Source organism: Podarcis vaucheri (genome assembly GCF_965113315.1).
Source record: "Podarcis vaucheri genome assembly, chromosome: 3".
In the NCBI taxonomy this organism is placed as follows: Eukaryota; Metazoa; Chordata; class Lepidosauria; order Squamata; family Lacertidae; genus Podarcis; species Podarcis vaucheri.
In genome coordinates, this window is record NC_138761.1 from 45,892,427 (window position 1) to 45,918,902 (window position 26,476).

Here is a 26,476-nt window from a genome sequence, read left to right on the forward strand (position 1 = left end):
TGGTGTGAAACATATGCAAGACACTTTACAAAAATAAAATTAGAGTCTCTAAGTTTACAGTGTAAGTAGGCAGCAACAATATCAAAGGCTAAGGCTGCAGTACTGTACATTGAATTCAGTATGGCTCACGTCTGAGTAAGCATGGGTAGGATTGCACTGTAAAAGTGGAAAATAAAAGCTATTAATTAATTATTTATAAACAGGTTTTCATGCTTACAACCCTTGAAATACTTTTTTCTCCATCTCTGCAGTCTTTATTCTAGGGAAATGGGGCCAAAACTAAATCTTAATGTCTCACAAAGAGGGCACAGGGATCCACAGTGGAACATAAGTCTCTCCAAATTGGAAATGCACTTAAACGCTTGTCTCTTATTGTTTCTTTTACCAAAGAAGTCACTATAAAAGGGACTTTCCCCCTTTGGGAGCTGTATTCCTAAGCTGAGAAAACGTATTCCATTACTGTGAAGGTTGATAGTGTAAAGCAGGATTTTCTGGTACCAAATTAAGAACTGGGACAGTCGTATGTATGGGAGCCAAGTTTTAGTTACATTTTTCAAAGCTTTGATTTTGTTTTCTGTAAACAGATATGCAATAAAATGTGGGCAGATTTTCATAGATGTTCTATTTAAGGTTTTGATTGACATACTTAATAGCTTTGCTGTCTGAAATGCATGAGCAACAAATGTAGTCAGTTCCTTGGAGCATAATTTTCTGTTAAGCAAAGTTGACAGAAGCCATCAAGAGCATCCTTATAATTGTACAGGCAATGCTCAGCTTATGCTGGGCTCATGTTCCGGGATAGTGCCTAAAGCCAAAGTAATGTATAGTCAAAACACATTGGATTCAATGGAAGGTGGAATTGCCAAGGCTTCTTTTCCTGGACACCCACTCCCTTTCCGGCTCCTTTTCATTTGTTTTTTGCCGAGTGTGTATAGCTTAATGTACACAAGTTAAATACACATGTTACGAGTTACCTGTAGTTGCTTCAGTGGCATTCCAACAAAAAACAAAATAATTGAGTATTATGATGTAATCTGAGATTTGGAAAAGTGGCAGTATTTTTCACTACCACCACCTAGGACTAATCTACACCAGTCAGTTAAAATGTTAAAAATGTGTTATAAAAATGTGACACCATCCATCGTCAATGGGAAATTGCATTGAGAGCTATATTACCTTTTTAAAGCATTTTTATAGATCGGTGTAGATTTTTAGTGCAACTTTGCAATATAAATAGGTAACGTTAACTCACATAAATTCTCCAAATGCTATGAATTATGGCATTTTTTAAAATTTAATAGAAAAATAAATAATATGCAAGTTAAATTGTATCATTACACTATTATAGTGGCTGTGCAAATGCGTGGCTGAAACCCCTTCACCTCTTTTGCAAAATTGTTGATATTTTGAGGAAGAGACATCAATAATCGTTAAGGGAGGGTATTGGTAAGGTTGCCATTTTTCAAAAAGTGAAAATCCATTCACAAAAAGGTTTTTTGGCAAAATCTTTAAAAAGACAGTTTTTGAGCTATTTTTAATAAAATTTGGTGAAAGGTGAGGAACCACCATAAAGAATGAGACCCAAGGGTATGGAAAAATAAATGAAACTAAATGTTAAGCTGAAAGTGGTGAGTATATATGTTGGAAGGGAGGATAATAAGTTAAAACATTCCTTTTTTTAAAAAAGGTAAATTTAAAGAAAGGATCAGAAATATTGAAATATTGAAATATTCTGTGGGTTTCACATGCTTATGTAGCAGAGACTGGAAACAGTCCTACCTCCCCACACCCTTTCAATGGTCAGGTGTTAAAATGGCAAGTAAATTTCCCTCCAGTGGTGGAGAGCTGCTACTACCAGTTCTCCTACTGGCAGTAGACCATCAAAGAGAGAGTTGTGGGGAGCCAGTGGCTCAGTCCTTGAGCCTTGAAGCTGGCATAGCAACCCTCCCTGCTTTTCTAGGCTTTTCCTCCTTGGGGGGCTGGCGCAAGCTGGCATGGCTTTAGATGCAACAGTGGATCCACTGCTCCACTCCTTGCAGGACACATGTTGGGAATGTCCTGCTGGACTTCCCTTGAGTCTGAAATCATTCTTGCCAGGATCTCTCTTTTTAAACTATTGCATTCCTGAAGAACACAAAAACAGGCCATTTTTCAGTTTAGACGTTTGAGTCAGATGTGCAGTAAAATACGTAGCCTTGTATTATTGACTTGTGCATCCCTCCACTTTACACTTAACCACATTTGAATGCAGAGGGTTTGTACTAATGGAACTTCTGGAACACCTCCAGACATTTGGCATAAAGCTAAGAAGAAAGCTTAAAATGCCTGGAGATGAGTTGCTTTACCATTGTGCCTCTGGAAAATATCCAATATGAAATGGTTCTTCTCTGTCAGCAATTCATCTACACTATATATATATATATATATATATATATATATATATATATATATATATATGCTTTCGTAGATTTTCACGGGTACAGGAATGCAGGTTTTGGTATCTTCGGGTGTCTTCCCGTGTAAGAGTAGGGGTGTCTGGGCGACGTTTCGACGAGGTCTCACTCGTCATCTTCAGGCTGGTGCTTTCGGCTTCTTGTTACTGGAACAGAGCAGAATCTGGTGTTTGAGTTCCTATAAATACTGTTGAGGGGTGTGGTGTATAGCCTCCAACGTTCTGGGCAGAGAGGAAGTTCCTAGATTAGTGTGCCTTTTCTTCTTTTGTTCCTTAATTACTTGAGGGATATCTTGAGTGATTTCATGAGTGATATTCTGAATACTCCTGGGTGGGTCATTAAGTGTAGATTAGTTGCTAAAGCTTTCGTGTCTTGACCTCTTGAGCTTGTGAAGAGTTTTTCTGAGAAGATGGCTGTGCTGCATTTAGTTGTGCTCTGGCTTGGCTTCGTGTATAGGGGCGAGCTGTGATTTTGTGCCTTGTGCCCGCCAGATCTGTGTAGGGATTGCAGGGGGGTGCAGCATCCGGAGGTGCCACTATAGTTTGGCTACTGGATGGAGTCTGTAATATGTCTGTGGAGAGGGTCTGGGTTTGGGTCTGGTGTGGTTGATTGGTGACGGCGTTCTGTGTGCCTCTGGTTCTGGTGTCAGTTTTTGTGGGGAGGGCTAACTTCCAGATGTCTGGCAGGCGGGACGTGTCGTCACGCTTGTTCATGTTGTGAGGGTGTTTCTCTATCTCGATGGCTTCCATGATTATTCTCTTGTGGTGATGTTCCATGTTAAAGAGCAATTTGGAATCTGCAAAATTAATTTCGTGTCCTGTTTCTTTCATGTGTTGGAAAAGAGAGGAAGTTTTCTCTTCTTTTTTGACGGCATTCTTGTGTTCTGCGATACGTGCATTTATTCGTCTGTTTGTTTGTCCAATGTACGTGGCTGGGCAGACTTTGCAGGGTATTTCATAGACCCCTTGGTTTTCCAGCTGGATTTTGTCTTTTGGGTTTCTGAGGATATTGGCTATTTTTTGGTTGGTGCAGAAGGCTGTTTTGATATTGTGTTTATGGAGGATTTTGCTAATTTTGTCTGTAGTGCCCTTGATATAAGGAAGGAGGGCCATGCCATTGTTTTCTTCTGTGTCTTGGTTTTTGGGGGGTGTTTCTTTTTGGATTAGCTTCGTAACCTTGTTTTTCTGGTATCCATTGGCGATTAACACATTTGAGAGATTCTGTAACTCAGTTGTCAAGTGGTCTTTGTCAGCCAGGCGTTTGGTTCTGGAGATGAGAGTCTTGGCTACGGAGTTTATTTGTGCAGGGTGGTGGTGTGATTGTGCATGTAAGTAGCGGTTGGTGTGTGTTTTTTTCCGGTAGATAGTGTGTCCTAGGGAGCCATCAGGTTTTTTGTAGATTAGGACGTCAAGAAAGGGGAGTTGGTTGTTGTCTTCTATTTCCATAGTGAATTGTATTTTGGGGTGTAGGCTGTTGAGATGTGTGAGGAAGCTATCTAGTTTTTCTTTCCCGTGTGGCCAAATTACAAAGGTGTCGTCAACATATCTGAGCCAAAGTTTGGGTTTGTGTTCTGACTTGTCTAAAGCATTGGTTTCAAAGTGTTCCATGTACAAATTTGCGATGACCGGTGAGAGGGGTGATCCCATAGGTGCTCCTTCTATCTGTTTGTATCTTTGTCCATTGTGGATGAAGTACGTGTTGGTTAGGCAGTGGTTGGTCAGGTCCAGGATGTATTTGGGGGGATTGTATTTGTTTTGAATGGCTGTCAAGGCTTCATTAATGGGCACTTGAGTGAAGAGAGATACAACATCGAAGCTCACAAGTAGGTCATCGGGATGTAGGTATTGCTTCTTTATTGTTTCTATGAACTGGAAGGAGTTAGTAACGTGTGAAGCGATGGATTCTGCATAGGGCTGAAGTTGCTTAGCGAGAAATTTAGCGAGATTTTGTAGAGGTGAGCCTATGGAGCTGACTATTGGTCTGAGTGGTGTTCCTTCTTTGTGTATCTTGGGGAGACCGTAGAGTTTGGGGCATCTGGATGATTTTTCTCTGGGGATGATTCTTAGCTGGATTTCTTCACTGATAGGAGAGGCTTTTATTTTGGATTTGGTGGTTTTTTCCAGATAGGTGGTGGGATCTGTTTTTATAGGTTGGTAGGTAGGGTCTTGGAGTAGATTTGATAGTTTTGCTTGGTAGTCCGATGTAGATTTGATAGTTTTGCTTGGTAGTCCGATGTGTTATATGAAGGGCACTACAGACAAAATTAGCAAAATCCTCCATAAACACAATATCAAAACAGCCTTCTGCACCAACCAAAAAATAGCCAATATCCTCAGAAACCCAAAAGACAAAATCCAGCTGGAAAACCAAGGGGTCTATGAAATACCCTGCAAAGTCTGCCCAGCCACGTACATTGGACAAACAAACAGACGAATAAATGCACGTATCGCAGAACACAAGAATGCCGTCAAAAAAGAAGAAAAAACTTCCTCTCTTTTCCAACACATGAAAGAAACAGGACACGAAATTAATTTTGCAGATTCCAAATTGCTCTTTAACATGGAACATCACCACAAGAGAATAATCATGGAAGCCATCGAGATAGAGAAACACCCTCACAACATGAACAAGCGTGACGACACGTCCCGCCTGCCAGACATCTGGAAATTAGCCCTCCCCACAAAAACCGACACCAGAACCAGAGGCACACAGAACGCCGTCACCAATCAACCACACCAGACCCAAACCCAGACCCTCTCCACAGACATATTACAGACTCCATCCAGTAGCCAAACTATAGTGGCACCTCCGGATGCTGCACCCCCCTGCAATCCCTACACAGATCTGGCGGGCACAAGGCACAAAATCACAGCTCGCCCCTATACACGAAGCCAAGCCAGAGCACAACTAAATGCAGCACAGCCATCTTCTCAGAAAAACTCTTCACAAGCTCAAGAGGTCAAGACACGAAAGCTTTAGCAACTAATCTACACTTAATGACCCACCCAGGGGTATTCAGAATATCACTCATGAAATCACTCAAGATATCCCTCAAGTAATTAAGGAACAAAAGAAGAAAAGGCACACTAATCTAGGAACTTCCTCTCTGCCCAGAACGTTGGAGGCTATACACCACACCCCTCAACAGTATTTATAGGAACTCAAACACCAGATTCTGCTCTGTTCCAGTAACAAGAAGCCGAAAGCACCAGCCTGAAGATGACGAGTGAGACCTCGTCGAAACGTCGCCCAGACATCCCTACTCTTACACGGGAAGACACCCGAAGATACCAAAACCTGCATATATATATATATATATATATATATATATATATATATATATATACACACACACACACACACACACACACACACCGTATTGGCCTGAATATAAGCCTCACTTTTCCCCCAAATTCCCACCGTGAAAAGTTAAAGTGAGGCTTAGTCCCCTGTCCTCTCCCCCAAGGCCGGGAAGGGAGAGAGCGATGAAGGGGAAAGGCCGCCAGCAACACAGTGCGGCTCCCCTACCCACCTGTCCAGTATGCCGCCAGGAGCAGTGAAGAATGGAGCAACTTGTATTTGGGTATTTTTTCTTTTTTTCTTTCCCCCCTTTCAATTTTAAAGGTGTGGCTTATATTCGGGTGCAGCTTATATTCAGGCCAATACGGTACTCTGTTTCTTATAAAGATATTTTTTTAAACCCCTGCACTTCATTAGTTGCTACCTCTACTAAGACCCAATGATACTAAATTCACATACTATAAAGTAAGTTCCATGAAATCCGCAATGTGTTACTCCAAGTAAACATATTGAGATCTCATAGTATAAAGCAGTGTTTCCCAACCGGTGTTCCGCGGCACACTAGTGTGCTGCGAGACGTTGCCTGGTGTGCCGTGGGAGGGAGGCGGGCGAGTCGGGCGACGAGAGGCGGGGCGGCGGCAGCGAGGAGAGGCTGCCCAGCGCGGGGCTCTTGCCGGCTGCCTGCGTGGCGCTGACGTCACGGGGCTGTAACGGGCGAGCGAGCTCCCTCCCACATCCCATCGCCGGCTCTGCACCAGGCGGCAGAGCTCGGCGAAGTCGCCACACTGGAAGGCCAGCAGCGCGCGCGCCTTGGCCAGGCTCTCGCCCGCCTGCGCCTCCAGGCACGGCGCCTTGGCGTCGGGCGGCAGCGAGCCCAGGAAGCGGCCCAGCCGGCCGGGGTCGCCCGCCTGCAGCAGCGCCTCGCACACGCACGAGACCTGCTCCGCCGAGAAGCGCGGCGAGCGCGGAGGATCGGGCGCGGCGGAGGCCAGCCCCACGCTTGGAGAGGACGCAGCAGCCGTCGCCAAACCCGATCCTCCTCCTCCTGCTCCACCGCCGTCCTCTGGCTCTCGGCCGGGAGGAGCCTGCGGCGACGGGGCGGGCGCCGAAGTTGGCAGAAGTTGGCGCGCCTCCTCGGCAGCGCCTTCGTCCTCCTCCTCCTGCCTCTGCTCTCCTCCAGCGGCGGGGGCGCGCCGCCCTCCCCGGCCGGGGGGCTCGGCGGGGCCCGCGGGGAAGGAGGCCATGTTCACGGCGCGCGGGATCGCGGCCCTCCTTGCCCGCCTCCAGCCCGCTCCCCTCCCCCTGCGCACTGCCCTAGCCGTGCGGGTCTCCTCCCCCTGCGCCGCCGTCCCCTTTCCACATCCTAGGAGCCGCGGCCCGCCTTCCGCCCCCGGGCCGCGGCGCGGCTCCCAGCCCGGGCTGGCCTCCGCCTCCTGGGACGCGCGCCCACCACTGCGGCCCCCCAAACTTCGGAGCAACTCTCCAGACGCTTCTCCCCCACCTCGGTCTCCCTCCTTTCCACTTCTCTTCCCCCCTTCCTTCCCTCTTTCTTTCTCTTTCTCTCCCACCCGCCTTTCCTTCTATTAACTTTCCTTTCCCCTTCCCATGTAGAACAGTCCCTGCAAATAAAAACCTAGCATATTTGGAAGAGGGATGCTAGCCTAACCATTACCTTCTATGCTGTTACTATTTTTTTTATTTTTTTTTACATAAGTAAAAAGTGACCTTTCCCCATCTGGCATGGTGGTGTGCCTCGAGACTTTTCTCATGAAACAAGTGTGCCTTTGCCCAAAAAAGGTTGGGAAACACTGGTATAAAGCATCTGCAACTGAATTATCTTCAACTGCACTGCGAATATTTCTTCTAGCCATATTCACTAAGCGCAAGGCAAGAATAACACGGTGTCTCAAACTCTTGACGGTTTGATTCTCAAGTATTCCTAAGAATAGAGAATTATAGGTGGGAGGCCATGTCATTTGTGTGTGTAGAAAATCATCTTACAATATGCAGAGTGGCAAGATCTTAATATGGCTGGGATGGCTTGTGAGAGTAACTGCTTTCAGGTGGACGAGCAGAACAATCCACAAGGGATTTCAATGATTCCAATGGGGACAATGTCTTACTTTTCCCTGTTTCTCTGAGGGGAAAAAGTTGGAGAGTCTTGGCAGGCTAGTTCCAACAGGGAGATGCTTTGTCTGCCTTACACATTTAGTTTATTATTAAGTAGATCACAGAATCATAGAATTGTAGTGTTGGAAGAGATCCTGAGGGTCATCTAGTCCAACTCCCTATGGGGCAGATAACAGATATTAATTCTTAATATATTTCTAAGGGAATTATGCATTGTTGAATTAAATAATGTTTTATATATGACACATTTTGAAGGGGGTTGGAGGAGTCACAAAAATATTCTGCTGGTATACAATCACAGTATCACAACAGGGAGACCAAAAGGAGCACTCATTAATTAATATTATTATATTTTTAATTGAGTTGCCACAAGGAACCATTTATGAATATGGCATTATAGTAAGGGACAGACAGAAGTGCTTAATTTTGTTTTGTCTTTTAAAAAAGAATGCAGTTGGGATAGTCTTAGAGGCTACAAAAAGCCTTTGAGTGCAGATGTGGCCTACAGGCTTTGAGTTAATCACCTTGTTTTAAAGGTTTCTAGGAAGCGTAGTTCAATCTAACCCACTTTTCCTTAATTAAACATTGAAATCTTTGCATGTTAGTTATTGTAGCTATTGTAGTTAATGTATTTACAATTGACACTGTAAATAATGTCAGTAGATGGCCTTTGAGGGGGTTTAGTTTCACCAATTCTGCATAAGAAATGTCCTTTATCAGGGGTCAGCAACCTTTTTCAGCCATGGGTCAGTCCACCATCCCTCAGACCATGTGGTAGGCCGGACTATATTTTTTTGGGGGGGGGGATTAAGAAATTCCTTTGCCCCACAAATAACCCAGAGATGCATTTTAAATAAAAGCACACATTCTACTCATGTAAATACACGCTGATTCCTGGACTGTCCATGAGCTGGATTGAGAAGACAATTGGGCCACATCCAGCCCCCAGGCCTTAGGTTGCCTACCCCTGTCCTTAATACACATGTACCATCCAGGCCAGGGATCAGCAGAAAAATTTGTGGTGCCTGTCAAGAGGAGGAACTGCCTCCTCCTTCTAAGTCATGCAAGAAAATGGATTTAGAGAGATTAAAAACTAATTTCCTGACTGGACATGGACCTCTGCACAAAAAAGAACTGGAAAGAAAGTGTGTGGTTCTTAATGACCAGAGAGTTCTGTCTCTGTCTAGCCAACTGTCCTTCCTGAAGGACTCTTATTACTTCAGCTCATGCTTCTGAAGAGCTGTAGCTGATGACTATTAAAATTCTTTGCTTTTGACAAGATTCCCAGATACTTACCTTACCGTACAGTGTAAAATGTAGCTAGAAAGATGTGATAATAAATGTAGCTAGAAAGTTCCTGTAATGGAACAAGGCCCACTGAACATGGTGAACATGCACAGGGTTGGACTGCGTCTCTGAGTATGCCTTCCTAAGTCCACTTGCACTGAACTCCATGCTTAAGATGGCATTGTGAAACTCTGAAGTGATGGACTATGTAAGCTTTTGTTTGTTTGTTTGTTTGTTTGTTTGTTTGTTTCCTTATGCACAACTTTAACTGTTATGCTCCTGTATTCCTTAGGTGCTGAAGTGATTTTTATAAACATGACGGCTTACAATGATGGCCATCTGCAGACATCATTCTGGATTGTGGATAGGCAGCATGTATACATTGGAAGTGCCAGTTTAGAATGGAAGTCACTGTGGCAGGTACTTTCAATTTATTTATTCATTTAGAGCATTTTTTTATCTTGCTCTTCAGTCAGAGGGGCTCTCAGCAGGGACAGACTTTAGTACAGTGGTACCTTGGGTTAAGAACTTAATTTGTTCTGGAGGTCCGTTCTTAACCTGAAACTGTTCTTAACCTGAGGTACCACTTTAGCAGTCCTGCTCAGCCCCTCTTCACTGCACTGGTTATTTATTTTAAACTGTTTGGCACTTATCTGTGTTCTAGGACTTTGTTCTTATTTATGGCAGAACCTATGAGCTATTGCTTCTTTACCCAGCTAAAACTAAGAAACATTGTAATTAGTGGAAACGATACTACTTCCCAATTTGTTCTAATTATGTTATCTTGCATTGTGGCAGTAAATTAAGTACGGTCTGTGGTCTAGGGGTGGCATTTCAAGTCTTTATCTGTATTGTGTTGATGCAAATGTCTTTGTTCCTTAAGGATGTTCTTGAAAATTGTGCTTTGCACGCTAAACTTACACAGTCTTTAGTTTTACAGAAAATATGCAGGAGTAAGGATCCGATGGATTTAAAGAAAAGACCAATTACGCAATTTTTAAAAATTGGAAATTGTGCTTGTATTTTCAGCATCTTAAAATCCCTCAAGGAACCATTCTTATTGGTCAGCATTTGTTTTCAGATGTACACATGTGTGAAAAACAGCCCATTCAGTAATGTTTGTTGGTTGCAGTAACATGCTGAAAAGCGCTCTTTGACTTTGTATTTGTCGCGCACTATACTGCAGTGTTCTGAATAACAGGAGATTTTATCAAATCATCTCTGTATTTGAATGTCTTTCATTCTGTTCCTTTTTTGAAATCCCTGTCAGAAGCAATAGCTTAAATTGTAAGCAGTGGGCAATTCTTTTAGAAAACTCTAGACTAATAAATATGGTGAGTGCCAATAATCTGTCTTTTCCCATGCAGCTGGAGTGGGAAGTTATCATCTATCATTCTAGCCTCTCCCCTGGAGATGTAACAGAAGTGAATCTTTTCGTTCTAACTAGGCTGTATATTGCATTCTAGCAAAACCAAAGAAGGAGCTAATGTAGCTTACTGATTCCTTTTTGTAGTAGATACAATGATATTTAATTTTAAATGCATTTACTAATTAGGCTGCAAAGCAGTTTTAACATGATACAGACTAAAGCATGATTCCCCAATGGGGGCTGTTCTGGAACCCACATGTGGTCTGGGCATATGGACTGGCTGAAGAGCAGAATCAGAAGTCATGGCAAGCGAGGAGCTGACATTGCAGGAGGAGATCTGGGGGGAGTAAGAGCATGGTCAACAAATATATTCAACCAGGGGCAAGTGCCCCAGACTATTTGGTGAAAAGAATACTCCATAGCTCACATTCCTTACCCATCCCTGCTCAAGTTTTGATTTGCATTGCACTTTATTGACAATCTTATACAACAAATATACTGTATTTTTCACTCTATAAGACGTACATTTTCCCCTCCAAAAATTAAGGGGAAATGTGTGTGCGTCTTATGGAGTGAATGCAGGCTCCTTGGCTTCAGCGATAGTAACACGAAGCCTCTGAAACACAGTGGGAGCGCTCCCGCTGTGCTCCGGAGGCTTCGGGTTGCTTTCACTTAAGCCTGGACAGCGAGAGGGGTTGGTGTACACCGACCCCTCTCGCTCTCCAGATAGCCGCCTGAAGTCTCCGGAGCACAGCGGTAGCCGGAGGCTTCTGGTTGCCTTCACGGAAGCCTGGAGAGCGAGAGGAAATAACAGGAAACAACATGTTTCCTCCAGTGTTGTTGCTTGGTGACTCTATAAACTTGGGAAATGAGTTGGACTGTGATTTTGCTTTGATCGAGCTTTATTATATGCTCTGACTCAACTTATCAAATAAAGTTTCCTTCAACAAACAATCACTTTAAAGCAGTCCATCTTTAGAATCATAGAATCATAGAGTTGGAAGAGACCACAAGGGCCATCGAGTCCAACCCCCTGCCAAGCAGGAAACACAATCAGAGCATGCCTGACATTTAGTATGAAGTCTCACATGTAACTGAGTACAAGTAGCACCAATTAAAAACCTCTTGAGCTTATGGACTGGGCCAGTTATAAATATACAAAACAATTCATCTCTCTATAATGTTTCCAAGCCAGAGTTTACAATAAGATTTGTTAGCCAAGGCAGGATTTGTTCTGTTCAAGAGAGTTGCATCTTATCATTATGGAAATATATATGGTGAAAAGAACACTATATCAGTCTTTTACTGTTTTGAAGCTAATGAGTTTTTTTGAAGTAATGAAAAGGCCCAGCTGGCTCTTTTAAGATAGGACATTAATGACAGGCAGCTGAATTGAGTTCTTTTACTGTACATCAAATAATACTGGGATTGAAAGGAACTATTTTTTCACATTTCCACTTGGGATGCTGTTATGCTGGAATTTGATCCAGTATGACTATGATAATTTTACACATCAGTGCCTGTTTTCCAGTTTTGGAAAGACAAACTACCAAATTTATTTATTTATTTAATTTCTATGCTGCCCTTCATCTGAAGATCACAGGATGGTTTACAGTAAAAAAAACCTCTCTATATATACTGTACTATAATAACATTAAAAAACACACACCATAATAACAAGGCTTTGAACAACAGTGTAGATCCTGTGCCTTGAAATTATAATTAGGTCATTGCTATACTGCTTGATCAGTTTAGTTTATTCATTATACTAGTTTAAAATATGTGGCATTGCATTGGAATGCTAAATAACGACAACAGATTTATGAATGGTTATTGTAATCTGCTAGTTTTAGGACTAGGCACAGCACTGCCCACAACCCAAGATCACAACCTGACCTGGGAACACCTGTTCCTCCCTGGAATGTCCTGTTTTGATGGACAGAAGGGAAACCTCTGTGCTAGAAGAATCTCACAGGTTTCACTCTGTAGGCGGTGGCTAGCAGGTCTGGATGGAGGGACACCTCTACCCAGTTGACACTCCCTACCCTAGAGCTTTTGGATTCCAACCGTAGACTAGGCCCTATCCATCATATACACGTGGACTGCACAACTATGTATTTCTTCTAATGCCAGGGCGACTGTGAAGTTGCAAGTGATGTTTTCATAATTGTGTCCATTAATCCTCCATACAGTATTTCAAAGAACTATAATTAGACAGTGCTTAAATTTTTAATTAATGCAAGCATTATATCATTCTCACGATGGATGGCTCCTTTCCCGTTCTGAAATTAGAATTAGAATTATGAAATGAGAGATCGGCTTGTCTACTGCAAGTTGTATCGGCAGCATTCATGTGCTGCATGATTGCAAGAAAACCTCTGATCGGTTTTTAAAAAAACATAAGAGCATTAAAATTATAAAAAAAATATTCAAAAGATGATAAAAATAAACAGTAGCTAAAGAAAAATAAAGCACATGTCTGGATAGGCTTGCATAGAAGAGTTGGCTTGGTAAAAATGAGTTGCATAAAAGAAAAATTCCACCAGATGTGGCTTTTCCTGTTACTGTAATTAGGAGATGTTAGACCATGAAATTTTCTGTTCTATGTGATTTTTTAAAAGCACAGACCTAAGTTCAACATGAGCTAGACCTATTGGTTTCAATGGCCCTAAGCAAGCCTACATTTCTGTAGGACTTAGGCCACAGTCTGGACCTGCTACCCCTAGATTTTCTACAGGATTATTACCAATAAATTATTTCAAGTGATTTTTAAGCTGATGTTCTCTCCCCATTTTGATTTCAGCTACGTCATCACATTTCCCTTCTTCCTTTCTTTTTATCTGTGGCTTATTAGGGTTTTCACAGAATTACAATAGAATTACAGCCCCTCCTTTCATCCCCCCAGTTCCCAGCATCCTTCCCTCCAACCTCTTTCTCTCTCTTTTTGTAGCTACAGTATTTTCATCTCTCATCTTCAGTTGTCTGATGTCCCACAAGAGATACAATTTCTTCCAGTCATTGTCTTGTGGACTCAGAAGTATGAAGCACTGGAAATGGAGCCACTGCTAATGGGATATACACTCTTCTTTTGAACAGAATTTTTTGTGAATGTGCTCATGCCTAAAGATTGAAAAGCAGAAAAGTCATGGTGGTGCCACTTCTTGCATCAACTTTTAGTGGACTTTAGGGCAATGTGTGACACCTCCCCCAAAAAGGAACACATCAGCATCATAGTGGTGGAATGCGGAACATAACAGTCAGTGAAAAAACTTGACAAAACTCTGCCCCACCAACAAAAAGCATTGGTAGGCTGCCAAAGCCTTGGGGGAGTATATGGCCCGTTAGCAATGCGTTAACAATCCCTGGCTCTCTCTAAGTGCATGAAGATGATGTCTTACGATGTTCCTTGTGTTTGGAATATGGTTACCAGATTTTTTTCAATGAATCCTGGGACACTTTTTTTTCCTGAAGCTGAGTAGTAGTGGGGATGGTGATGCAAAAGACCCTAGGCCCAAGCACACATGCATATTGTATAAAACTGCAAAGCCCTTCTTTCGCACCCTGTGAAACATAAATGCGCAGTTTTTTTAAAAAACCGGGCAACGGCGTGCCGCCCTCCCGTGATTCCCAAGCCTTCCCCAATCTCCTTCCCCCTTTGTTTTGACAGATCAAGGGAGGCTCGAGAGTCACGGGCGGGTGGCCATTGCCCAGGAGGGGCCAGCCTGGTAGTGCAGTTGACTCCAGCTGACTTCAGGAGCAGCTCCTGAAGCCAGCCAGAGCCAACTGCGCTACCAGGCTGGCTCCGGGCTGCTGAGGCTGCCGCTGCCACGTTTCCTGGGGACAGATTTGCAAATCTGGGGACATTCCGGGGACGGAATTTGTCCAGGGACAGATTTGCAAATCCGGGAACTGGGGACGTCTGGTAACCCTTGTTTGGAAGTATTTGCAAAAAGTGTTGTGGAAAATGCAGCATAGCAATATATGTGGGATGTAACCAAAGCAATAAAACAGAGTAGTATAAAGCTGCAGTAAATCTAAGAAAAGGACTAAAAATGCAATCTAGCTGCTACAAGGGGAGAATAATACATATTTATTACTTAAAGTAATATACTGTGCAGCTGTACACAGATGAAACATTAGCTGATATTTATATTAATATATTCAACTTCCTTGAGGTTTTTATTCCAATCACAGTAGGTAGCAGGAAAAATAAAAACATTTTGCATTCATATTTATATTGAACAGGATTTTTTCAGTAGGCTTAGGCTAAGAAAAGCAAACAGTACTTTCCCCCAGGAAATAGAAAGTAGATATTGAAGTTGATGTTAGTACATGATATTCAGCTGTGAATATCAAGTTGAACCAAGTTGATTCTCATAAAGAGCAGTAGTTTTGAGGATATAAAGGACTAGGCAATGAGTAATATGCAATTATTAACAACATCATCATCATTATTAGTGATGTGTAGAAAATTTTCTTTCTTCCACCATGTTCCACTGGATATAAATTTAACTTTCAAAAAAATCAAATACTTGTGTTGTGTCCCAAGATTTACTTTGTTAAACCAGAACTCCCACATTATCACATTATGAGAGTTGTTTCCTAGTTCTGCTGGATCTCTCAGCGGCCTTTGATACAATCAACCATAACATCCTTCTGGACCGTCTAGAGGGGCTGGGAGCTGGGGGCACTGTTATACAGTGGTTTCGCTCCTTCCTCCTGGGCCGTTTTCAGAAAGTGGTGGGGGGGATGAGTGTTCAGACCCCTGGGCCCTCACTTGTGGGGTGCCTCAGGATTCCGTCCTCTCCCCCATGCTTTTTAACATCTATATGAAGCTGCTGGGAGAGATCATCAGGGGGTTTGGACTGGGTATCCATCAATATGCAGATGATACCCAGCTCTACCTCTCTTTCAAATCAGAAAGAGTGAAGGCGGTGAAGGTCCTGTGTGAGTGCCTGGAGGCGGTTGGAGGATGGATGGCGGCTAATGGATTGAAGTTGAATCCTGACAAGACAGAAGTACTGTTTTTGGGGGACAGGGGGTGGGCTGGTGTGGAGGACTCCCTGGTCCTGAATAGGGTAACTGTGCCCCTGAAGGACCAGGTGCGCAGCCTGGGAGTCATTTTGGACTCACAGCTGTCCATGGAGGTGCAGGTCAATTCTGTATCCAGGGCAGCTGTCTACCAACTCCACCTGGTATGCAGGCTGAGGCCCTACCTGCCCATGGACTGTCTCGCCAGAGTGGTGCATGCTCTAGTTATCTCCTGCTTGGACTACTGCAATGCGCTCTACGTGGGGCTACCTTTGAAGGTGACTCGGAAACTACAACTAATCCAGAATGCGGCAGTTAGACTGGTGACTGGGGGCGGCCGCCGAGACCACATAACACTGGTCTTGAAAGACCTACATTGGCTCCCAGTACGTTTCCGAGCACAATTCAAAGTGCTGGTGTTGACCTTTAAAGCCCTAAACGGCCTCGGCCCAGTATACCTGAAGGAGCGTCTCCACCCCCATCGTTCTGCCCAGACTCTGAGGTCCAGTGCCAAGGGCCTTCTGGCGGTTCCCTCACTGCGAGAAGCAAAGCTACAGCGAACCAGTCAGAGGGCCTTCTCGGTAGTGGTGCCCGCCCTGTGGAACGCCCTCCCATCAGATGTCAAAGTGATAAACAACTACCTGACATTCAGAAGACATCTTAAGGCAGCCCTGTAAGTTTGTAATGTGTGATATTTTAGTGTATTTTTGGTTTCTATGGAAGCCGCCCAGAGTGGCTGGGGAAACCCAGCCAGATGGGCGGGGTACAAATAATAAATTATTATTATTATTGTTGTTGTTGTTGTTGTTGTTGTTGTTGTTGTTGTTGTTATTATCATCATCATCATCATCATCAACAACACATTATCAATGTGTTAGCCATTCAGAAGAATACTTACAATATTAACAATATATTTGAAACTTCTTTACAGTAAGGTGCTGGCCTAATAATGCATTTGTTTCGCACAGGGGCAATCACACTTGAGACTATCTACTCAGAGTAATGAACTTCTGACCAAATTATGTTGACCAGTTGAGATATTTTTGCTGGGCAATGTGCTCTCAATTATATGCACTTCTCCTTCACAGATGAAAGAGCTTGGAGTCATTGTATACAACTGCAGCTGCCTGGTGTTAGACTTACAAAAGATATTTGCCTTGTACAGCTCACTAAAATCCAAGAGCAAAATCCCACCTCTTTGGTCTAAGAGACTGTATGCCGTATATGGCACTGAAAATAAACTGGCCCTTGAGTTGAATGAAACCAAATCAGAAGTCTTTGTTTCGGTGAGTCGCGTTTGTGTTGGTTTGCTTTGGTTTTGTGTGCTTGTGCTCTTTGTTTATTATATTCTTTTTAGACAGGTTGAGGTGTTAAAGCCCTATGTAAGTTCAGGTTGAATTAATATTTTCACATTTCCTCTTAAATAACATCTGACTGGCTCCCATCAACGCCTTAGAACTTGGCTGCCACTGATCTCTGACACAGTCTATATTTTTATTATTTAGAAGCTGTCCACAATTCCAATCTACAGCTGCCTTGCTAAAATGTGCTTAAGAAGAATGAAATGTGTGATGTGTAACACATAAACTAACCACTTCCTGCTCTCTTCAGAACCCATTTAACATTTTTTATAGCTTCAAAGAAGACTACAACCCAATGATTCAGGCATGGGGAGAGAGTATTAAAAACCTCATGGCCATAGGTTAGCCACACTGATTTAAATCTATTTATTTATTTAATTATTTATCTATCTATCAATGACTGCTCCAATAGTCTCCCAGTGGCCAATTTTTTGTGGTACACCAGATTTGTCATTTAAAAAATGAAAATTATTTTAATTTATTTTTTAGTTATTCTAGGTTATTGATCCCATTGGTACCTACTGTTATACAGAAGGTTTTTAAATTTGTCCATTTCAAAAACATTTTTTTTAGTTTTTTTAAGAAAACCTAATTGAGTTTTTTTAAAAAAAAACTTTTAAAAAGTTTTGGACCACTCTTGCAAGTACAAAAAGCATATTGTAACCTCCTAAGACCTCCCAAATTGTTCTTGCCTACTTCTACACTTTTGCCATTCCCACTTTAACATGTGGCACCTGATTGAGCATGGGTCAAAATGACCCTCAGCTTGAAAAAGCTTACTAGCCCTGATTTAAATGAAGGCAATTTCATTCAGTGATTTAAATCAGCAAGAAAAGAGACCTATCCACCTGAACAAAAACATGTCACATGCAACTTCCGTTACAGATCCCTTATAACCTCTCTTTTATTAGTTCTTAAGCAAGTAGAACCTGCAAAAATATGGTGTCTGGAGTGTTTCTGTCCCAGCCAGTCAACAGTACCTTTTCTAGAATACTACATACAATCCCCACCCCACCCAGTTTTCTATTTCCCCCTCCAGTCAGTCAGCAGTCCACATCTCCTGAGAATGCTCAGTCATCATCAGGTTTTAAGTCCACCCACCTACAAAGGGTTTGTCCCCTGAAGAGTTGTTTTGTATTTCTGCAAGTTCAAGCCTGCTGATATCACCCTCCCATGTGAAGATGGTGCTATTGTGGCTGCATAGGTACAGTCGTACCTTGGAAGAAACAGCCTAGTTCTCAAATGTTTTGGCTCCCAAATGATCGAAAGCAGGAAGTGACTGTTCTGGTTTTCAAACGTTCTTTTGGAAGCTGGGCATCCAACGGGGCTTCTGCAGCTTCCGATTGGCTGCAGGAACTTCCTGCAGTCAATCAGAATCCGCAATTTGGTTTTCAAACGTTTTGGAAGTCAAACGGACTTCTGGAATGGATTCCGTTCGACTTCCAAGGTACGACTGTATCCACATGTAGTATTACAGAGCTATAGACTTGGAAGGAGCCACGAGGATCCTCTAGCCCAGGCATCCCCAAACTCGGCCCTCCAGATGATTTGGGACTACAACTCCCATCATCCCTACCTAACAGGACCAGTGGTCAGGGATGATGGGAATTGTAGTCCCAAAAAACATCTGAAGGGCCGAGTTTGGGGAATCTCTCACCTAACTTGGGGCTAAGAAGTTTGCTGTTAATATACAGGACAGCTCGTAGCCATCAGAGAACACATTTCTGGATAAAAAACCCACCAACAGTGTGCATACATTATCATGTGGTAAAGAATGCCAGCAAGAGTATTTTACCTTGTATGTCTTGACTACCTCTTTCTCCTTTTTATGCTTTGTACCTGCAATTTTAAGTCTGGGTGCTCTATCTTCAGCAACCATTGTGGTATAGTTGCTAAGCAACAGAAAATCATCTCTCTGATAAACACAAAAGAACATGTACTTTCTGTGTAAGGTCGTGGAAGCTGCTGACTGCTTTTCAGTATTAATGACTTTACTGTTTGAATTATTTATTATTGCATTATTATCACCCAGACAGCCAGGGTGTAACAGTGATATAGCTATGGCACACACCACACATGCCAGACTGGGTATAATTTTTGCAGACAAGGAAGAAAGGAAATGGAATAGAACCTAAAAAAAAGGTAACACAATGGAAAATGTAACATAAGCATTGAAGGTTTAGCTTGCCAGTTGCATTAAGCCAACAATAAATTTTTCAAGTTTCATAGAACAATGGCTTTCAACAGCAACAACTATCATTATCTTGCTTAACATGTACCTGCAGATATAGATGATTAGCCCTAATTTGAAAAAATATGGTTTTTGACAGTGGTTTGGTTGCAGTAGCTTCTGTGCAGGAATGTCAGGAAGTAACATGTTGTTTTAGCACTTTAAAAAATTAGGATACACATGCTGGCTCTTTATGGGGGTCTGTTTAAAATGTAAGGAATACAAAAAAATCTATTAGGTCTTTTGCTGGGTCTACTTGATCCTACATTTCAGTATCAGAGATAAGGGTTGTATTCATATTTGAAAAGGTTGGGCTGAATCCTCTGGCACATCAGACAGTAACTTCCTCAGATTAATTTGGATGTAACTGCTAAACTTTTTTTTAAAAAATGAGGAAGTGTAATAGCATTTGTATTAATTCTACACTGAAGAAATATGAAAAAGTAAATCCTATCCTTTGTACAACTTCTGATATAAATTTCAGCCTTTTTATCTTCACAGAATTCTCCCAAACTCCTATGCCCTAAGGACAGGGTTTTGGATGTTGATGCTATCTATAGTGTTGTTGATAATGCACAGCAATTTGTGTACATAGCTGTTATGGATTATCTGCCTATTATCAACATCACAAATCAAACAAGGTTGGTGAATACCAGAAATCTACATTTATCTGACAGTGTACCAAGAGATAAAAACTGTTGCTTCTGAAATCGACAGCTATTTAGAGATTTCCATGGGGCAGTTCTTCTCTTGGATGTCAATGAGTTTGCAAATATCAAATATAGAGCAAATATCAAATCTAGAGCAGGGAGTGATATAAATGTAATTGTAACAAATCATGTCTGCTCCTGAACAGAAATTGTTCAAATAGCATACTAGTTGAGAAGAGCACAATCATTTATTAGCTATGGGTCTCTTAACATTAAACAAATAAATAAATAAATAAATAAATAGAAGATGATAGTTGAGCATCTCCAATACTTATCCACAGAAGACATGCAAATGTTTTCTTTTTGATTAGCTCACCAGACTGCCAAAATGTTCCACTCCCAGAGAAAAATAGGTAACATGCCATTTGACATGCTGTTTACTTCCCAAGCTTAAGTTCTCAATTAAGTGTTTTTTCCTAACATGTTACTCATTTAAAATGGACAACTGGATTTTAAGCTTCCAACGGTTTATAAATTTTTAATCCTAGCAATGCATGTACCATAATCTCCCCATCACAACCTACCTATTAATAGTGACCACCTGGGGAAGAAGAATTTATTTTTCCATGTTGCGTGTGTAGTCCTTACATAAGGGCTATCTGCTCCCTGCAGGCACCATGAAAAACTGTGGAGCCCTATGAACCACCAGACTCTATTCCCCCATTTCAGTGCTTACACACCTTCTTATATTATAGCTATGGAGATATATATATATATATATATATATGCAGGTTTTGGTGTCTTCGGGTGTCTTCCCGTGTAAGAGTCGGGGTGTCTAGGCGACGTTTCGACGAGGTCTCACTCGTCATCTTCAGGCTGGTGCTTTCGGCTTCTTGTTACTGGAACAGAGCAGAATCTGGTGTTTGAGTTCCTATAAATACTGTTGAGGGGTGTGGTGTATAGCCTCCAACGTTCTGGGCAGAGAGGAAGTTCCTAGATTAGTGTGCCTTTTCTTCTTTTGTTCCTTAATTACTTGAGGGATATCTTGAGTGATTTCATGAGTGATATTCTGAATACCACTGGGTGGGTCATTAAGTGTAGATTAGTTGCTAAAGCTTTCGTGTCTTGACCTCGTGTCTTTCAAGACATGAAAGCTTTAGCAACTAATCTACACTTAATGACCCACCCAGTGGTATTCAGAATATCACTCATGAAATCACTCAAGATATCCCTCAAGTAATTAAAGAACAAAAGAAGAAAAGGCACACTAATCTAGGAACTTCCTCTCTGCCCAGAACGTTGGAGGCTATACACCACACCCCTCAACAGTATTTATAGGAACTCAAACACCAGATTCTGCTCTGTTCCAGTAACAAGAAGCCGAAAGCACCAGCCTGAAGATGACGAGTGAGACCTCGTCGAAACGTCGCCTAGACACCCCGACTCTTACACGGGAAGACACCCGAAGACACCAAAACCTGCATTCCTGTACCCGTGAAAATCTACGAAAGCATATATATATATATATATATATATATATATATATATATATATATAGGCAGTGGTGCCCTCCCCATGGAATGCCATCCCAGCCGATGTTAAGGAGATAAAGAACTACAAACATTTTATAAGACTTCTGATGACAGCCCTGTATTGGGAAATTTTCAGCGTTTGACGTTTTATTATATTTTAATATTTTGCTGGAAGCCGCCCAGAGTAGCTGGGGAAACCCAGCCAGATGGGCAGGGTATAAATAATAAAATTATATATATATATCCCCTAAAAATTGGAGAGGGATTTTACTAGTGACTCTACCCATACCCTGAGGTCATCTTGGAAGCTCTTCTCCCTGTGCCTTCTCAATCAGAAGTTTGGAGGTTGTCATAAGTGCTTTTCAGTGGTGGCACTCGGCTACGGAGTTCTCTCCCGAGCAAAGTCCACCTAACACCCACATTGCTATCTTTTTTTGTGCCAAGTTAAGACTTTTTTTCTTTTCTTTCAGGTCTTTTAAGATCTGGTTTTAAGTTCCTATGGTATAGTAGTTTTAATCTATATATTTGGTGGCTACATAGATTATTTTATTGTGCTGGTTTTCAATTTCAGTTTTCACACTGGTTGTTTCTTAAGCTCATTGTGGTTTTTCTGTACTATGGTTTTATTGATACATTTTTATTCTGTTTTTATTCGTATGACACCTAGACAATTTATTTTATGAGATTCTCATAAATAAACAAACGAAATACTAATTATCAGTTGGAAAGTTCCTTGCCAACCCTTTCAGTCCCTGGTATCTCACCACCTAGAGAGTTCCTAATGGCAGTTCTATATGATGCAGCTGGTGAAATATCCTTCTTGAGTTCTAGTCCTCTGGCCAGTCATATAATGCAGAACTCTGTATTCTGCTAACAGCTGCACCACAGTAGACACAGCTGGATGAAGTTCTTGTTTTCTTTAGTTTTCCTTGAGTTAGCAAATCCTTCTTCTCTAAAAATTATGTAAATAACATTGGATGCTCTTTCCCTAGGTATTGGCCATATTTGGATGGAAAGATAAGAGAAGCTCTGATTTTACGCAATATTAAAGTACGACTCCTCATAAGTTTATCAAAAGACACAAATCCACTCACATTTAACTTTGTTTCATCTCTTAAAGCAATTTGCACCGAAGTTTCTGGCTGTAGGTTAAAAGTTGTAAGTATTCCTCATGTTGTCTCTTATAAACCTAAAACAATTTCCAAGTAAATTTGTTCAGCTGTCTAGTGAGGACTCCATGTTTGACTTCAAATAACTGAATTACATTTTGAAGCGGATTATTAAAGTGTAACACAGTGTCTTCTTTTCTGTCAACATAAAAGAATAGCAGACTAGTGCCAAATACCTCTGTCTAACAATGGGCCATCTCACCCATTCAATGCACCTTCTCTGCTTAGATTGCACTTAGTTTTCGTATTGCTCCGATATGTGGCTCTTTTCATTAATGCTGATAATATAAATTGCTCTGAAGAACACCATATCGCTGAAAAGTATTGGGTTCACAAGTATTTCTTGGCTCCAGAAATGTTCTGTGCATCTTTTACACCTTTTGTCTTAATTACATGAAGGGAGAAGCTTCCTCAGAACCTAGCTTCCTTTCTGCATAATACACACATGCTTCATTCAGACATAATGCTACTTGATATGAATGCCCCTTGGACTTGTTGCTTTCCCACTCTCCTCATCTAGCATAGCCACAAGGAGGAAATTAGAAGCTTTCAATTCTGTTTTTAATTAACTGCACTTATGACTGAAACCAGTCAAACCGTGATTAGGGTTAACTATGACTGAGGGAAACAAGCCGTCTTCAAACCACAATTTATGAAGATACTTTCCCCTCAGATAGTTAAGTCTAGCCACAGTTTTGGGTGCAGAATGAGACAAGTGTTGTACATTTTCCAGCGTATTAAATGCCAGTGTGTGACCACCATAAAACAATTTTCTCTATAGCTTAGGGGTGCCGAGAATAAAGAACATTGACTGAACAAAAATCTTGCAAGTGGCAGCCTACCAATGTCTTTAAAGCATTTATCCATTTATATTTTTTTCTTCTTTCACATCTGTATTCAGAATGCCTGGTACAACCCAGAAGAGCAGTGAGCTAGGAGTGGGATATCGCAAGCCAGAAGGGTGCATGGGTATTCTGTTTGTCATTAGTTAGCACACATTCTGGGTTTACCTGCAGCTGTACACCTGCAGAATGCTGATGCTGATAGTTTTCTGCCTTTGTCACTGCCTTCAGGTGTTTCCCAGGTAATCCCCCTTCCGTATAGGTCATTACTTACTTAATTACATGTAGGCAATTAGACACCAGGCTTTTGAAAGCAACCTGCTAGTTTCTTTGGAAATCTTCCAGAATGCAATCAGCAAAGGTATACGAAACGTGTCATTTCCCATAAAATCCTTTTAAACTGAGGTTAGTTCATGATCTTTTTTTATTCTATAATTTCACTTTTGCAAAACCGGTATGTTATCATCTTTAAGTTTTCCTTCTGCAGTGCAAACAACACATTTTCTTTCACTATCTTGATATTCTTTAATGCAGAAATTCTTTGACCTTGAAGAAGAAAGTGCTTGTTATTTTAAGGAACAGAAGAATTCTTCCCTTCCTAAACTAAATCGCAACAAATATGTGGTGACTGACACAGCAGCTTATATTGGTAAGTAAAGAATTGAATAATCTGATTCCAGGCTGTTGCTTGTACATACGGTACAAATCTAAAATAACAATTGATTGCACAATTAAGAATTAATAATAATAATAATAATAATAAATTTTATTTATATCCCGCCCTCCCCAGCCGAAGCCGGGCTCAGGGCGGCTAACAACAATAAAACAGTATAAAAGTATAACATAAACAGCACTCTAAAATCATTCATTGTAAAATTAATTAATTCAGGCCACTGGCAACCATTGGGCCACAGCTCCGCGAAGATTGCCGAGGGAGGGAGTCAGGCTGTGCCCTGGCCAAAGGCCTGGTGGAACAGCTCTGTCTTGCAGGCCCTGCGGAAAGATGTCAAGTCCCGCAGGGCCCTGGTCTCTTGTGACAGAGTGTTCCACCAGATCGGAGCCACAGCCGAAAAAGCCCTGGCTCTAGTTGAATTAGATAAACTTCGGCTTGTTGGTAAATGTTAAATGCAAAAAATCAGAAATATATAACAGTATCCATCACCCTCTCACCCTACTTGTGAGTCATTGAAAACCTCATGTAGGAAAGTAAGGTCCAGCTACTTTTAGCATAGTGACATGCATAAAGGAAACCATTTCAATGGAGAAAGGTGAGATTAAGAGCAATGGCTCTTCTAGAGAAAGCTTACACCCAATGTTACCATATCCTTGTATGTGCTTTCATTTATTTGCAGGTAATTTTGACTGGGTTGGGACCTATTTTAATCGTAATGCTGGAGCTGGCCTTGTCATCAACCAAACAGACACAGGAAACAAGACCAGCATCATCAAGCAACTGAAAGCTGTGTTTGAAAGGGATTGGTATTCAAATTATGCTAAAAGTTCGACCACAAAAATTCCAAACTGTTTAAGCTTCAAACATAACAAAGCAGCAGCAAATAAGACTGCCCAAAGCAATGTGAATTGAAGCCTGTTCTGCTGTTCACTGCAACTAATGGAGAAATAGAATGGGACTGACACTGATCTCCCCTTTCATATTTACAGACAATAGACTTTTTAAACAAAGCAAAAGAAAATTTATAGGAAAAAGCACACTTATATAAAATGTTCTTTAAACTATATTCTCTATACTGAATTATTTACAAATATTAGATTTGTTACTGCTGAAACTGAATGTCATTTCTGCTTTATTGTTGGTTTGGAGGTATCACATTTAAATTTAAAAGCATGCTTTGATACTTTGGTTTTAGAATTATTCCTACCTCTCTTTTCTGATTAGCATAAACAAGGCAAGTTTGATTACTAAACAAAATTCTTAGATTGGTTGATATTAAAGTACAGATTTTACCCGAAGGAAAAGATACAGGTATAAGCAAGCTTTTTATGATATATCTCCATTATGTGACCATCCTGAAGCAATTTTTTTGTTTCAGCATTATTGACCTGATTTATCCCACTATGCCCAGTCCAAATGTATTAAAATTTATCTATTTTCTTGCTTTGCTCCAGTCATGATGCAAAGGGCACAAGTGAATCAACTTTAACTGTTCAGTCAATGGGATACTAGACCAACTAACTCTGATTTCTGACAAATATTTTATTATGATTCTCTTGCTTCATCACTGTAAGTAGGTATGTTAAAAATATTTTTGTTTTGTTTTATTTTTTTACATTGGGCAGCAATAGTGTGTATGTAATTTTCTTCTTCAAAGTAGCATATTTGTCAATTTGGGGGTAATGATTACCATTCGACTAAAGGAAACATGTAACTTTGTTTCTGTAGAACTAATATGTACCAGCATTCCTTTGGTTCACCTGCTTTGTTTTTCATGAAATAGGGCATTACCCAGCATAAGCACAGAGCCCATGCATGGAGGCTTCTTCCCAAAGGTCTTGATAGAGTCCTGTTTCCTGCCCTCTCTGCCTACCCTGGCAGTGCAACAGATCATAACAGAGAAAATGAGACATTTGAGCATGTCTCCATTCTCCCTGTTACTTCTGCTCTCTCTGCCTATTGCAAATTGCTTATGTTTGGAGCATGAATAATCCGCATGGTGCGGATGATGGATTGCTGGACAGAGATATGAGAAACGTGCACAGACCTCCTAGTGTCAAGCTGTCTTTGTACATACTCATCGGCATACATAGGTAGCTGGTAGAAGGTTGTTGCAATCGTAGTGCAAATGGACTGTGCTCATGAAGTTTTGACGCACATCTGAAATGGCAGCTTTTGGAAAAAGCTTGTAATGGGAAACTGATTGAAATCAATTTGATTAAACAGATTTTGCCTACAGTCACTGGAGATTCTATTAGCAAAGAAGCGTTGTGGGTTCACCCATAAAATGGTGACCCCAGTGTGAGATGTTTCACTATTTAAAAAGTCCTCTTTTTACCATTTAGGTTACCTGGGGGAGGGGGTCCAAATGATTACAATTTTATTTTCTTCCAGGTAAATGTTTTTAGCCTCAAGTTCTAGGCATCACTTTGGCAAGTTCTAGGCATAT

General features: G+C 41.4%; 1 protein-coding gene across 4 annotated transcripts in view; it reads left to right on the plus strand.

Annotated features, from left to right (window-relative positions):
* PLD5 (phospholipase D family member 5) overlaps nt 1-26,454 on the plus strand; it is an 89,534-nt gene extending 63,080 nt beyond the window's left edge. For all 4 annotated transcript variants that reach the window (XM_082215051.1, XM_082215052.1, XM_082215053.1 and 1 more), the window contains 6 exons: nt 9,463-9,590; nt 16,659-16,856; nt 19,663-19,802; nt 22,336-22,501; nt 23,889-24,003; nt 24,707-26,454. In XM_082215051.1, coding sequence (XP_082071177.1) covers nt 9,463-9,590; nt 16,659-16,856; nt 19,663-19,802; nt 22,336-22,501; nt 23,889-24,003; nt 24,707-24,939 — 980 coding nt within the window. In that variant the 3' untranslated portion in view covers nt 24,940-26,454. The remainder of the gene's footprint in view (nt 1-9,462; nt 9,591-16,658; nt 16,857-19,662; nt 19,803-22,335; nt 22,502-23,888; nt 24,004-24,706) is intronic.
* Nucleotides 26,455-26,476: the final 22 nt, after the last annotated feature.